The sequence below is a fragment of the Erythrolamprus reginae genome, chromosome 13 (genome assembly GCF_031021105.1).
Source record: "Erythrolamprus reginae isolate rEryReg1 chromosome 13, rEryReg1.hap1, whole genome shotgun sequence".
Classification (NCBI taxonomy): domain Eukaryota; kingdom Metazoa; phylum Chordata; class Lepidosauria; order Squamata; family Dipsadidae; genus Erythrolamprus; species Erythrolamprus reginae.
The window spans coordinates 9,941,696-9,957,383 of NC_091962.1; the positions used below are offsets into that span (position 1 = coordinate 9,941,696).

At 45.3% G+C, this 15,688-nt stretch overlaps 2 protein-coding genes across 3 annotated transcripts in view; both read left to right on the plus strand.

The window, feature by feature from the left end:
• EML3 (EMAP like 3) overlaps window positions 1-5,466 on the plus strand; it is a 59,118-nt gene extending 53,652 nt beyond the window's left edge. For both annotated transcript variants that reach the window (XM_070766163.1, XM_070766162.1), the window contains exons 21-24: window positions 1,014-1,101; window positions 2,855-2,953; window positions 3,098-3,228; window positions 3,363-5,466. In XM_070766163.1, coding sequence (XP_070622264.1) covers window positions 1,014-1,101; window positions 2,855-2,953; window positions 3,098-3,228; window positions 3,363-3,554 — 510 coding nt within the window. In that variant the 3' untranslated portion in view covers window positions 3,555-5,466. The remainder of the gene's footprint in view (window positions 1-1,013; window positions 1,102-2,854; window positions 2,954-3,097; window positions 3,229-3,362) is intronic.
• A 2,178-nt stretch (window positions 5,467-7,644) lies between these two features.
• MTA2 (metastasis associated 1 family member 2) overlaps window positions 7,645-15,688 on the plus strand; it is a 42,752-nt gene continuing 34,708 nt past the window's right edge. Inside the window, 1 exon segment of the mRNA XM_070766203.1 lies at window positions 7,645-7,766. Coding sequence (XP_070622304.1) covers window positions 7,739-7,766 — 28 coding nt within the window. The 5' untranslated portion in view covers window positions 7,645-7,738.

Consider the following 15,688-nt stretch of genomic DNA (forward strand, 5'->3'; position numbering starts at 1 on the left):
AAACCCAGATTCAAGAAAAATAAACTACAGTATTCCATTGACAGAAGAGAAAAATGTCACCTTGGTTCCATCTTAGCCCGAAAGGAGAATGATGGTTTAGTAAAACTGCCATAAACATTTCAAAACATGTTTTACACACACACATACATACATACATACTGTTCTGTCGGGCTCTCTGGTAGACTCCTCCCAAAAATTCACAGGTACAAATTTCAGACACACATACGTTTGAAAATTCAAAACAATGTTCTTTATAATGAAAAGTCACTTAAACCAAGCCGTCTTTTGGTATAGCAAAGAGCACTTGTCTCCAAACAAATTAGTAATTTGTACAAGTCCCTTATCAGTTCTGTGATACTTAGCTTGCAGCTGTGAGGCAATTCACAGTCCTTCTTCTTTCACAAACTGAAACACACTTTGCTCTGGTTTAGTTTCAAAGCGGGGGAAAATCAGCACACAGAAGGTCAAAGTCAGTAAAGCAGGCACGAAACACAACGATTACATAATCCTCCACAATGGCCAAACCCACAGGCTGCTCTTTATAGCAGCCTCACTAATGACCACAGCCCCACCCAACCACAGGTGGCCTCATTTTCTTTGATAATAATCTCTCAGTTGTTGTTGCCGATGCATCGCTCTCCGCAGGCGTGGCTGTGTCATTAACTCTTGTTCTGAATCCAAGGAGGAGCTAGATAATTGATCTCCTTCTGAGCTGTCTGCCCCACTCTCCTCCTCCCTGTCACTCATGTCTTCTTGGTCAGGGGAGCCTTCATCAGCAGATTCCACCTGGGGCAAAACAGGCCTGCAGCATGTGGATGTCTCCCCCACATCCACAGTCCTTAGGGCAGGAGCTGGGCCAGAGCTAACCACAACACATACATATGTACATATTTGCATTTTGGTATGTCAGCTTTCTTTTTATCCCTTCTTGTCTTCCCACTCAGAAAGTATTGAATAATCCATCTCTTCAGTAAAGTCACAATAAAAGTTTTGTTCTTTTTCACTCACTTCAGGGACACACTAGTTTCATCACACATCTGGACTGGTCCAAAGATGGGAAATTTATTATGTCCAACTCTGGAGATTATGAAATCTTGTATTGTAAGTTTTACTTTTTAAAATGCAGCTGCTTATTTATTTATTTATTCATTTATTGATTGATTGATTGATTGATTGATTGGATTTGTATGCCGCCCCTCTCCGAAGACTCGGGGCGGCTAACAGCAATAACAAGACAGCACACAATAATAATCCAATACTAAGAACAATTAAAAACCCATGGTTATAAAAACCAACATACATACAGACATACCATGCATATAATTGTAAAGGCCTAGGGGGAAAGTGTATCTCAATTCCCCCATGCCTGGCGGCAGAGGTGGGATTTTAGTTGCTTACGAAAGGCAAGGAGGGTGGGGGCAACTCTGATATCTGGGGGGAGTTGGTTCCAGAGGGCCAGGGCCGCCACAGAGAAGGTTCTTCCCCTGGGTCCCGCCAAGCGGCATTGTTTGGTTGACGTGACCCGGAGAAGGCCCACTCTGTGGGACCTAACCGGTCGCTGGGATTCATGCAGCAGAAGGCGGTCTCTGAGGTAATCTAGTCCAGTGCCATGAAGGGCTTTATAGGTCATAACCAACACTTTGAATTGTGACCGGAAACTGATCGGCAACCAATGCAGACTGCGGAGTGTTGGTGTAACATGCGCATATTTGGGAAAGCCCATGATTGCTCTCCCAGCTGCATTCTGCACGATCTGAAGTTTCCGAACACTTTTCAAAGGTAGCCCCATGTAGAGAGCGTTACAGTAGTCGAGCCTCGAGGTGATGAGAGCATGAGTGACTGTGAGCAGTGACTCCCGGTCCAAATAGGGTCACAACTGGTGCACCAGGCGAACCTGGGCAAACGCCCCCCTCGCCACAGCTGAAAGATGTTTCTCTAATGCTGCCTTATATTCTCACCAAGATAAAGAGAGGTAGTGTGATCTAGTGTGGTAGGCACCATGCTAGAAACTAGGAGACTGTGAATTCTAGTTCCACCTTAGACATGAAAGCCAATTGGGTGACTTTGGACCAATTACCAGGAGATGATGAGTTCTAGTCCCACCCTAGGCATAAAAGCTGGCTGGGTGGCTTTGAGCCAATCACTAGGAGACAGTGAGTTCTAGTCCCACTTTAGACATCAAAGGCAGCTGGGTGATTTGGGCCCATCACCAGGAGATAGTGAATTCTAAACATGCCTTAGGCATGAAAGCCAACTGAGTGATTTTAGGCCAATCACCAAGAGATTGGGAGTTCTAGCCCCAGTTTAACTACAAAGGTTAGGTGACTATGGGCCAATCACCAGGTCTCACTTTAGGCATGAAAGGCAGCTGGGTGACTTTGGGCAAAAACTGATAGGAGATTGGGATGTAAGCATGAAAGCCAACTAGGTGAGTTTGAGCCAAACACTTGGAGACTGGGACTTCTAGTTCCACTTTAGCTACAAAAGTTAGCTAAGTACCTTTGGTCCAATCACTAGGAGACTGGGACTTCTAGTTCTGCCTTAGGCATTAATGTGGGCTGGGTAACCTTGGACTAGTCCACCCCCTTCCCTCAGCCAGCCCATCACACAGTGTTGTTTAATCATGGGGAAAACAGGAGGAAAATACCTTGGGTAGGTCTAGCACCTTGAGTAATTTGTAAAAACAAAACAAAACAAAATCGAGATAAAAACAAAACCAAATAATAATAATAGTAATAATAGTAATAATAGTAATAATAGTAATAAATGTAATAATTGTAATAATTGTAATAATAATAATATAACAACAACAACAACAACAATAATAATAATAATACAAGTGATTTATTTTCAGGGGATGTGGCCAAAGGTTGCAAGCTACTACGCAATCGGTTCGACAACAAGGACCGAGAGTGGGCCTCCTACACCTGTGTGCTGGGTTTCCATGTTTTCGGTAATTATTTCCGTTGTTCAGACGGTGGTCGGGGTTTTGTTAGCGGCCCAGAGTCTCCTGGATTGGGCAGGCATCCCAAATCCAATCGATTCAGTCTAATTAAACGTTCTTTTTCCTTCTTTCTTCTCTAACCCTACAACCTAGGGGTTTGGCCAGACGGCTCAGATGGCACGGACATCAACTCCCTGTGCCGGTCACGCAACGAGCGGGTCGTGGCCGTGGCTGACGATTTTTGCAAAGTGCACCTCTTCCAATACCCGTGTGCTAAGCCCAAGGTAGGAGAGAGGGTGGCCAGGAAGACTGGCGGGAGAATTCCTCCCCACTTTAGAGCTTTGGCGTGTCCCACTCAAACGGCGCGGTTTCTAAATGTCTCCCTTCTCTACCCCCACGTCCCCATGTTCTTCCGCAGGCCCCAAGCCACGTCTACACCGGTCACGGAAGCCACGTCACCAACGTCCGCTTCACCCACAACGACAGCCACCTCATTTCCATGGGGGGCAAGGACACGAGCATCTTCCAATGGCGGGTGCTGGGGGCCAGCCCTCCGGCCAGCCGCTCCCTCTCCTCGGTTTCCTCCTACGAAGCCGGCTCCAGCACCTGAACTCCGGGCAGGGAACAAACATTCCAAGATGGCGACCCGAGTCCTCGCGGGTGAGGAAAAATCTCCAGCGTTGGCGATGGGAGGATCTCTCTCTCTTTTTATTTTTTATTTTTCAGCGGTTTTGGCCTCCTCCTGCTTCGCGGGAGAGTTTCCGTTTGCTAACCGTGTCGTCGTTTGCTTATTAACGTCAGGTGAGAGGGGCAGCGAAGCGTAGATAGGATGCACCAGGCCGAAGAACCCGCCGTGCTGTGGCGTAAAAGCATCTCCTGGTGGGCTAGGAGGATGGAGAGGCTGCTGAGACAGACAGCGGCAGGGAGGTAAAAAAAAGCCCAAATTTGCTCCCGGGCTTTGGCTCTGTACAGGCCTCAAAAGTTCTGGATTTTCCAAGCCTAAGAAAAAAATATGGTTGAATTGGATCCTTGCTTTATCCCCTAACAGTGTTCCCTCTAATTTCTTTGGGGGGTGGGCGGAAAAGTATAGTGTCTGAGCGGCAGTCCCTTCAGGACTGGGCAGCACAGAAATAATAAATAAATAAACAAACAAATAAATAAATAAACAAACAAACAAATAAAAAACCCACCCTGTTTTGCTTCCGAGAATTTCAAAATAAAATACTGTCTATAACAGTGAGCTCATAATAGGGCAACTCTATCAATATCAAAATGTCACTTAAATAGTTGAGCTAGTTTCAAACTAGATTTTGATTTTCTTTCTCTCTTCCTTACTCCCATTCTTTTTCTTTCTCTTTTCCTTCCTCTCTTTTTTCTATCTGTTTCTCTCTCTTCCTCTCTCTCTCCTTCCCTCTCACTCTTTCCCTCTCGGCTTCTGGGCAGGTTTGGAAAACTCTGAGTTGATGATGATTTTTAAGTGAGCGATTGCTCACTGCTCAGCTTAGAGGGAACTATGTCCCCTAATTCAGCCAGTCCTCCCCTTATTTATCACCAGATCTGGGGTGAGAATTTCCATTACTAAGCAAGGCGCTTGTTCATATTATAAACTTTTTATTTTCAAGAATTGGGTTTTTTCCCCCTTTTTTTGGGGCGGGGGGACCAGTATTAAATTCAGTGAATCACCCAGTTGTTAAGCAGATCTGTCTCCTCCCCCCAAAACCGTCGTTCAGCAAGGGTCACCCCGGTTTCCTGACCTTTTTGCCAAAGCGGTTAAACAGACCACTGAGGCTTCTTAAGTGAGAACGTTAAACGAATCTGATTTTGGCAGCCGGAAGCTGGCTTGGAAGATCACCAAACAGCGATCGCGTGATCCAGGGATGCTTTGACCGTCAAAAATATATGCTGGTGGCCAGTTTGATCATGTGATCCTGGGAGTGCGGGCATATGTCGTACGTGTGAAAAATGATCATAAGTCACTTTTTTTTAGTGGCGTGGTAACCCAGAACGGTCGCTAAACGAACAGAATTGCAAGTCATGTATTACCTTTGCTTTTCCAAACCTGGTGAATTACCTAAAACTGAGTAAATGTTTATTTACGAAACCGATTAATGGTTTTGCTGAAGGAACAATGAACCTCATCAGTGCAAAATGTTATTTGAATAAAAGAAGGACCATTTGGGATCCTTAGGGTTAGTAAATTTGAGATGAATCCCCCCATGGGCCTCATAGAAATTTAAGAAAGGGACAGAATTAGATATCCAAGCGTTTATAATATATCCGTGATGTAGCGCATTGTCCACTCTGGCCTTCGTTAATGTACAAAAAAATGAAAATGTTTGTCGAACTCCAAAAATAGTTTGGGGTTTTAGAAGGAAAAAGGGTTGGATTACAAAAAGAAACACCCTTTCTCTGAATCTGTTTTTCTTACGATTTTGGAACTGGCTGGGTCCAACGTGTAAATAAGGCGCGCAAAAAGGAAGGTTTTGATATTTGGAGAGAGAAATAAATGTTTGCATCTCAAATTCTGATGTCGGTCTATTTTTTTTCCTCTTGGATTGGCAAGGCAAATATCACCAAATCTAACCCTGGTTTAGGTGTGTCCAGTTTTGAGTTACATGGAGATTTCCTGCCAAACTGTACTTCAAATTTGAAAACATTGAACTCTGTTGTTCATATATGGAGGTAGTCCTCAACATATTTATTCATTTATTTATTAACTGGATTTGTATGCCGCCTCTTTCCGAGGACTCGGGGCAGCTCACAAGATATCAAAACAATAAGCAATATACATATGTAAAAAATCCAATTAATATAGCTCTCCCTCTTCCTGCTTGTTATACCTCTGGCTGCATAGCTAGAGGTATAACAAGCAGGAAGAGGGAGATTATGATCCCGCTGTATAGAGTGCTGGTGAGACCCCATTTGGAATAATACTGTGTCCAGTTCTGGAGACCTCACCTACAAAAAGATATTGACAAAATTGAACGGGTCCAAAGACGGGCTACAAGAATGGTGGAAGGTCTTAAGCATAAAACGTATCAGGAAAGACTTAATGAACTCAATCTGTATAGTCTGGAGGACAGAAGGAAAAGGGGGGACATGATCGAAACATTTAAATATGTGAAAGGGTTAAATAAGGTTCAGGAGGGAAGTGTTTTTAATAGGAAAGTGAACACAAGAACAAGGAGATACAATCTGAAGTTAGTTGGGGGAAAGATCAAAAGCAACGTGAGAAAATATTATTTCACTGAAAGAGTAGTAGATCCTTGGAACAAACTTCCAGCAGACGTGGTTGGTAAATCCACAGTAACTGAATTTAAACATGCCTGGGATAAACCTATATCCATTGTAAGATAAAATACAGGAAATAGTATAAGGGCAAACTAGATGGACCATGAGGTCTTTTTCTGCCGTCAGACTTCTATGTTTCTATAGCTAAAAAACTTCAAAAACTCTAATAACATTTAAAATCATTCATTCCCATTCACACAGCAAGACATCCTACACTCATCGACCAGGGGGATAGGGTCTAATGGCCCCAAACCTGGCAGCACAGATACGTTTTTAAACTATGATGGTTTAATCGTGGTGGTCAAAAACCAGGTCACTATGGCCATGAGTGAGGGATCCTGGAAAATGTAATCCCTATTCCAACTTCCTTCTTTCGTTTACATCAGCGTTTCTCAACTTTTTTAATTTTAAGAAGGGTGGACTTCAACTCCCCGAATTCCCGCAGCAAGCATGCTTTAAGACAGGTGGACTTCAACTCCCCGAATTCCCCTGTCAGCATGCTTTAAGACAGGTGGACTTCAACTCCCAGAATCCCCCTGCCACATGTTTTAAGAAGGGTGGACTTCAACTCCCAGAATCCCCCTGCCACCATGCTTTAAGTCCCAGAAGTCCTCCCCCCTCAAAAAATCCCTAAAGAAGGGGTCCCCAAACTAAGCAACTTTAAGACTTGTGGACTTCAACTCCCAGAATTCTCCAGGCAGCATAGCTGGCTGGAGAAATCTGGGAATTGAAGTCCACAAGTCTTAAAGTTGCTTAGCTTGGAGACCTCTACCCTACAGTTTAGAAACGCTTGTCTTAAATTAACACTTGCAGAACCACAAATCATTTTATGGGGAATCACACAAATGCTACGGCATGTGTGCTGTGCACGTGCTCCTCCACGCTTTAATCGCACGCTTCCAACCTGACAGTTGTGAGATCAAGTAGACAAGAAATTCTGGGCCGGTTGGTTCCCTTTTTGCGGATAGGAAAGGGTTAACTTCCCATTCCGGGAAAAAGGCCGATGTTGACCGAACGCACTCGATTCTACCCTCTTCGCTGAAGATCGGCGGAAAGGCACGAAGGAGCCCGCTCTTCTTCCGAAGTCCCGCCCATCCATCCATCCGGAGTTCGAGGGGGGGGGAAACCCCACCTACGAAGTGGCCCGAAGCCCTCTGGGCGGGGTGGTAGAAACACCAAGGAGTGTCTTCGTCCATTTCCGGCAACCACTCAGGAGTTGTCCCCGCCCTCCACCCCAGAGACCGGGTGGGGGGGGGGGGGAAAGAAAGCCTCCTTTTCCGGAAAAGCCCGAAATGCTTCCGCCGCTTGACTGAAACGCCGGCGTGCGCTTCTCACCGAAGCCCGACCGGAAATGCCCGAGCGCTTCCGGAGATTACCGAAGGGCCGGCCCAGGCTGCGTGAGGGGGAGCGACGGCGGCTGAGGCGGCGGGAGGGCGATGAAGAGCGGCCGGGCCCGGAGTTGCTGAGGCGGCCGAGGCGGCCGGGAAGGAGACGCCGAGCGCCATGGCGGCCAATATGTACCGGGTGGGCGGTAAGGAGGCGGCGGAGGCTCTTCTTTGGGCTCTTTATTTGTCCCTGTGACGGAGGGGGGGAGGGGCGGGGGGGGCGCCCGAGGGTTTTATTTAAAGCACAAAAGGGGGGGAGGGGTCGGGTGCCCTCGGGGGGGGGAAGGGAGGGGGGGCTCTTTTGGGGAGGAGGCCCAGACCAAAAAGTGGGGGCTGGGGGGCGTTGAAAGAAAGGAGGAACAGCAGCCCCCCCATGGAGGAAGGGGGGGCTGTTGGGGGGTCACCAATTGTTTTTGGGGGGGTCATGCTCCCCCTTTTTGTGCTCCTCCCCCTTTTTTGTGGGTGGGTTGCGAAATGTCTATTAAGAGGTAATTCCCCCCCCACAACTTGGTTCCTCCACTCCTCCCCCCCCCCCGCCCAAAAATGTTGCTGGATCTCAGGTTCCATCATCCACTCTTATTGGATTGAAGAGCCCATCGTCCTCATCTAGACCTGCTTCCTTCCCAGCTGGGATTCTCCCCCAAGTGAGGTGGGTTCGAAAGCCCATGAGCCCCAGCCTGGATGCCCTGGGCTTTCATTCCCATCATCCTCAGCCTCAACTCGCCGTTGCCTGACACTCCAGGTGTGTAGGTGACAGTGCCCATCATCCTCAACTTGAATTCTTCATCCCCTGTCAGGTTATAGGCTAGAACTCCCATCATCCTCAGCCTCAACTCGCCGTCGCCTGGCACTCCAGATGTGTAGGTGACAGTGCCCATCATCCTCAGCCTGAATTCTTCATCCCGTCAGGTTATAGGCTAGAACTCCCATCATCCTCAGTCTGAACTCTCCATCTTCTGGTACTCCAGGTGTGTAGGATACAGTGCCCATCATCCTCAGCTTGAATTATCTGTCCTTTGGTACTTGGCAGGAGCTCCCATCATCCTCAGCCTGACGTCTCCATCCCCTGTCAGGTTATAGGCTAGAACTCCCATCATCCTCAGCCTGAATTTTCCATCTCCAGGTGTGTAGGATACAGTGCCCATCATCCTCAGCCTGAATTCTCTGTCCTCTGGCACTCGGCAGGAACTCCCATCATCCTCAGCCTGACTTCTCCATCCCCTGTCAGGTTATAGGCTACAACTCCCATCATCCTGGTACTCCAGGTGTGTAGGATACAGTGCCCATCATCCTCAGCCTGACCTCTCCATCTTCTGGTAACTCCAGGTTATAGGCTAAAAAGTCCCATCATTCCCAGCCAGAACACTGCACCCCCCCAGTGCTGGGCGATAAACCCCATCATTTCCTGCTTAGCTCTTCACCTCCCCCTGTGCTCTCTAGATGTAGTAGCCTAGAACTCCCATCATCCCCAGCTAATTCCCCACCCACCCCTTTCCTGGCACTTTCCAGATGTGCTGGATAACAACACCACTCATCCACAGTAGAACCCCTGTCTGTTTCTAGATGTGCTGTGTGGAAATCCTCTAGTGAGCTTAATGTATACATGAAAAGCAACTTGATAGAGAAAATGGAGCCACTTAGGAGGGCAAAGGAGGGGAAAAATTAAAGAGTTTGGTTACGAATGGAGATAAAGACAGGGGCGAAAGCATCTTGGTGGGATTGGCAGAGAAGCTAAAAATAAATGGGTGGGAGCGTTGTAATTAGCCCCCGCCTCCCCATTTGGTTAAAGAATAGCCTGGGCAAACTTTATTTTATTTTTAAACTGAAAATTTATAACTTTCAGAAATAAGATGGCAAATATATTCAACGTACCTTCCCATTCCTCGTTTCTTCACAACAACCCTGTGAGTTGTGTTTGGACAGAGAAAGAGGGACTGGCCCAAAGTCACCCATGAGCCAGCTCTCATGCCTAAGAAAGGACTAGAACTCCCACCACCTGGTGATCCATTCAGTCATCCAGCCAGCTTTCATGCCTAAGGCAGGACTGGAACTCACCATCTCCTTGGATCAAAATTATCCAGCCAGCTTTAATTGCTACATGCTGTTTTTGTTAGCCGCCCCGAGTCTATGGAGAGGGGCGGCATACAAATCCAATAAATAAAATAAAATAAATAAATGTAATTAATTTGACTTCAATGCCGCCCAATCCCAATGCGACTCAGGGCGGCTTGCAACAGTAAAATAGTACATACAATAAACCAAGTCAAATAGAATAGAATAGAATAGAATTTTATTGGCCAAGTGTGATTGGACACACAAGGAATTTGTCTTGGTGCATATGCTCTCAGCGTACATAATAGAATAATAGATAATAGAAATAATAGATATATGTACTGTATATATATATAACATATAATAAATAATAATAATAATACAATATATATATATATAATATATAATAAATAATAATAATAATAATACAAATAATAGAAATAAGTACAGTGAAACTCATAATAAACCCTAACAAACTATCCGATCAAACCCACATACATACAGAATCAATTACAATCAGACGTGATGTTACATTCATGTCGCCAGGTCTTCACGGCCTTTCGGAAGGACAGAAGGGTGCGGACATCAGGGGGTAGTTGGTCCCATAAGGCTGGGGCAGCCACAGAGAAGGCTCTGCCCCCCAGATCTGTCAACCTGCCTTGTTTAGTCGACCGGACCTGGAGGAGGCCAACTCCTTGTGAGGAGGTTTATGACAGGAGATGGTCTCGTAAATAGACTGGCCCTAAGCCATGTAAGTCCTAAGCCTAAGGCAGGACTTGAACTCGATTGCATCAAAGTCACCCAGACGGTTCATGAATAAGGCAGGAGTTATCTCTGTCTTTCATGACAGATGGGGGAAAATAGGGTCCCATCAAATTTGGGGTGGGGTGGGGATGTAAGATGGATGGACGAACAACAAAACCAGGATTTTGTTTAGAGGCAGGAAGAAGGTGAGTGGAGAGAATGAAAAATCAGTTTAAGAAGGCAAGGGGACCTCCAGTTCGGAATTGAACTCAATACCTAACATGGCGTAACTGCAAAATTAACAGGTAGAGAGGGTTGATCTGGTTAAGTAACGGAGGTAGCATCGGATTTGTATACCATAATTTTTAAAATTGAATTATTGATGTATTTAAACAATTGGATGTTGTTGGTACTTTACATTGTACTGTGATTGGTGAGAAAAAAATAAAATAAAATTCTGTGATCTGGTTGCAAGACCAGAAACAGGATGCTAAAGAACGCCCAGCAGAGCAATAGAACCTCCATTATCAGGAGCAGTGCAGGTAGTCCTCAGGTTAACAACAGTTCACTTAGTGACTGTTCAAAAACTACGACGGTACTGGGGGGAAAAATGTGATTTGCAACCGTTTTTCCAGATTTGTGACCCTTGCAGCATCCCACGGCCAGAGGCTTTGCATCCAGCGGCTTGATACCTGACCTAACGCTTGTGACAGGTCCCATGATCCACTCTTGTGACCTTCTGACAAGCAAAGTCATTTGGGGAAACCAGATTCCCGTAACAACTGGGGTGATTTCGCTTAACGAAACGTGGCAAGGAAGGTCGTAAAACTGGGCAAAAAACTCCCTTAACCAACATCTCTCTTAGCGCCATAAACTCAATTGTGGTCGTATGTTGAGGACTAACTTCATTTCTGAAAACCAGTTGGCAAAAAAAAAAAAAAATCCCAAAAACAAAAGAATACAGTATTCTGATCTTAAATAGGGTCAACTCGCCACTTTTCCATCCAATGTCTCACCTGTAGATAGAAAAATCCCAATTCTGAATTTTGGCGTTGCCAACTAAACATAGAGAATTGACTTTGCAATGAAAATAATAATAATAATTATTATTATTTATTTATTTATTTATTTATTATTATTATATATTATTATTATTATTATTTATTACATTTGTATGCCACCCCTCTCCGAAGACTCGGGGCGGCTAACAACAATAATAAGACAATATAAACAAATCTAACATTGAAGTTCATTTAAAAACCCTAATTTAATAAACCAATCATACATATAGACATACCATGCATAATTTTTTTTGTAAGCCTAGGGGGAGGAGAATATCTCAGTTCCCTCATGCCTGACGACAGAGGTGGGTTTTAAGGAGCTTACGAAAGGCGAGGAGGGTGGGGGGCAACTCTGATCTCTGGGGGGGAGTTGGTTCCAGAGGGCCGGGGCCGCCACAGAGAAGGCTCTTCCCCTGGGTCCCGCCAAACGGCATTGTTTAGTCGACGGGACCTGGAGAAGGCCAACTCTGTGGGACCTAACTGGTCGCTGGGATTCGTGCAGCAGAAGGCAGTCCCGGAGGTATACTGGTCCAGTGCCATGAAGGGCTTTAAAGGTCATAACCGCCCCGAGTCCACGGAGAGGGGCGGCATACAAATCCAATAAATAAATAAATAAATAAATAAATAAATAAAAATAACCAACCATATTATTATTTATTAGACTTGTATGCCACCCCTCTCCGAAGACTCAAAAAGTCTTCTTGATTCAGAAAAGGTGACATCTTTTTTCGCTAAAAAAACCCCCACCTCCAAATCTGAAGGTCATCAACAAGAAGAGATTGGGCTGCCATCTGTCAGAAATGGTGTAGGGCAGTGATGGTGAACCTATGGCACGGGTGCCACAGGTGGCGCGCGGAGCCATAGTTGCTGGCATGGGAGCCATTGCCCTAACTCAGTCCAGCGAGCATGTGTGTGCTGGCCATCTGATTTTTTGGCTCTCATAGAGGCTCTGGGAGGGCGTTTTTGGCTTCCAGAGAGCCTCTGGAGGGATGGGGGAGGGCGTTTTTACCCTCCCCTGGCTCCAGGGAAGCCTTTGGAGCCTGGAGAGGGCTACACCCAAGGTCCCACAGAGTTGGCCTTCTCCGAGTCCCGTCGACTAAACAATGTGGTTTGGAGGAACCCAGGAGAAGAGCCTTCTCTGTGGCGGCCCCGACCCTCTGGAACCAACTCCCCCCAGATATCAGAGTTGCCCCCACCCTCCTTGCCTTTCGCAAGCTCCTTAAAACCCACCTCTGTCGTCAGGCATGGGGGAATTGAAATTTTTTCCCTTCCCCCTAGGCTTATAGAATTTATACATGGTATGCTTGTATGTATGAGTGGTTCTTTAAATTGGGGTTTTTTAGATTGTTTTTAATATTAGATTTGTTCACATTGTCTTTTTTATTGTTGTTAGCCAGAGAGGGGCGGCATACAAATCTAATAAATATAAATACAAATACAACTGGGTCCACCAGAAATTGGGAAACAGGCCTTTTCCAGCCTCCAGAGGGCCTCTGGGTGGTGGGGGGAGGTTTTTTCACCCTCCCCAGGCATTGAATTATGGGTGTGGGCACTCGCGCAGGCATGATAGCATGCGTGCCTGCTATTTCGGCAACCGAGGAAAAAAAGGTTTGCCCTCACTGGTGTAGGGTATTTGGACTAGATGACCTTAACAATCTGTAATCCCTTGCAGTATCTTTGGATTGATTTGATTGGATTGGATTTGTATGCCGCCCCTCTCCGCAGACTCGGGGCGGCTAGCAACAGTAGTAAACAGCATATGACAATCCAATATAAACAGTTAAAAACCCCTGTTGTAAAACCAACATACATACAGACATACAATGCTTTCAATTGTAAAGGCCTAGGGGGAAAGAGCATCTCAATTCCCCCATGCCTGGCGGCAGAGGTGGGTTTTAAGAAGCTTACGAAAGGCAAGGAGGGTGGGAGCAATTCTAATCTCTGGGGGGAGTTGGTTCCAGAGGGTTGGGGCCGCCACAGGGAAGGCTCTTCCCCTGGGTTCCGCCAAGCGACATTGTTTAGTTGACGGGACCCGGAGAAGACCCACTCTGTGGGACCTAACTGGTTGCTGGGATTCGTGCGGCAGAAGGCGGTCCCGGAGATAGTCTGGTCCGGATGGATTCTCTTGGTTAAATTCTCTACAGCCTCTCTGGATCCAACATTGCTCTTTTAGGGACCGCATCAGAACCGGTCCAATGTTGGTCGCAGCGTTTTAGGAAGGCCTGATTTTATTTATTTTTAATAGCAGTGGAAACGGACCCAGATGAGCAAACAAAAAGAGGAAAAACTTGTCATTTGGTGACACATTGAGATATGACAAGTTGAATTGCTTTGAATAGATTGGCTATGAATGGGCCCAAACTGCCATTTCTTTGCCTGGCCAAGATATGGTGGTTTGTCCCTTAAGATCCCAAGGTCCGGAGGTCAGCCATTGTTCAGTGTGGAATTTTAAAAACAACAGGCAGGTTGCTTTGTCCTTCCTTATCCGACTGCTATAAATATTACTAAGATAATGCAAGAATATATAGATGGAACAGCTTGTAGTCTAATCTTAGACTTCAGGGGGCACAACCTTCATTTTGACTTCGGAGATGTTTCAAATGTTATCAGATTGCTATATTTAATGGGACTGAATGAGGAAAAGGTGAAATAAACGGCTTGGAATGTTGTTTATATTTCATATTCCTTAAGCGGTCATCTAAATATGGAAATTGGGTTCATTTCGTTTAATGATTGCCAAGTTAAGGATCGAATTGTGTTTCTGTTACATTTCGGCACACAATGTTTGGGGACAGGAGTCCACTGCAAAGTTGTCGCTTTCTATTTAAAACGGAGAAATTGAGGGAGCTATCTATTGCTTGTGCCAGAGAGCAAAAAAATAGATAAATAATAATAATGAACAAGAGCATTGAGACTCCGTTCGGTCCCACTCTGTTTTCCTTGAATGATTTCAGCTTTGTAGTTGTTACAACTCTCCTTCTCTAACTTGGACTTTCCCAAAAGGGTTGGACTACAACGCCCATGAATCTTAGTCCAGTGGTTGATAGAATAGGGAAGAGGGAGCACCTTGGTTGGAAGTCTAGTCCCACTGCTGACTTTTTTAACCACCCTGGCCTTTTAAAGAAAGGGCAGGGCATTCTGAATTGTCTTATTTTTGTATCTTTGTTATTTTGCAAATAACTAGGCAGTGAATAGTTAGAGGTATCACAAGCAGGAAGAGGGAGATTGTGATCCCATTGTATAGAGCACTGTTGAGACCATATTTGGAATACTATGTTCAGTTCTGGAGACCTCACCTACAAAAAGAGATGGATAAAATTGAACGGGTCCAAAGGCGGGCTACAAGAATGGTGGAAGGTCTTAAGCATAAAACGTTATCCGGAAAGACTTAATGAACTCAATCTGTATAGTCTGGAGGACAGAAGGGAAAGGGGGGAAAGATCAGAAGCAATGTGAGAAAATATTATTTTACCGAAAGAGTAGTAGATGCTTGGAATAAACTTCCAGCAGACATTGGTAAATCCACAGGAACTAAACATAGATGATGATGATGAAGAAACTTCAGATAGTGCAGAATGCAGCTGCGAGAGCAATCATGGGCTTTTCCAAATATGCCCATGTTACACCAACACTCCGCAGTCTGCATTGGTTGCCGATCAGTTTCCGGTCACAACTCAAAGTGTTGGTTATGACCTATAAAGCCCTTCATGGCATCGGGCCAGAGTATCTCCGAGACCACCTTCTGCCGCACGAATCCCAGCGACCAGTTAGATCCCACAGAGTGGGCCTTCTCCGGGTCTTGTCGACTAAACAATGTCATTTGGCGGGACCCATGGGAAGAGCCTTCTCTGTGGCGGCCCTGACCCTCTGGAACCAAATCCCCTCAGAGATTAGAATAGCCCCCACCCTCCTCGCCTTTCGCAAGCTCCTTAAAACCCACCTCTGTCGTGAGGCATGGGGGAACTGAGATATGCCCTTCCCCCTAGACCTATACAATTTATGCATGGTATGTTTGTGTGTATGTTTGGTTTTTTAAATTAAGGTTTTTAAAATTATTTTAAATATTAGATTTGTTATATGTTTTTTCACTATTGTTAGCCGCCCTGAGTCTGCGGAGAGGGATGGCATACAAATCTAATAAATAAATAAATAAATAAATAAATATAGTATTATTATTATTATTATTATTATTAATTATTATTATTATTTTA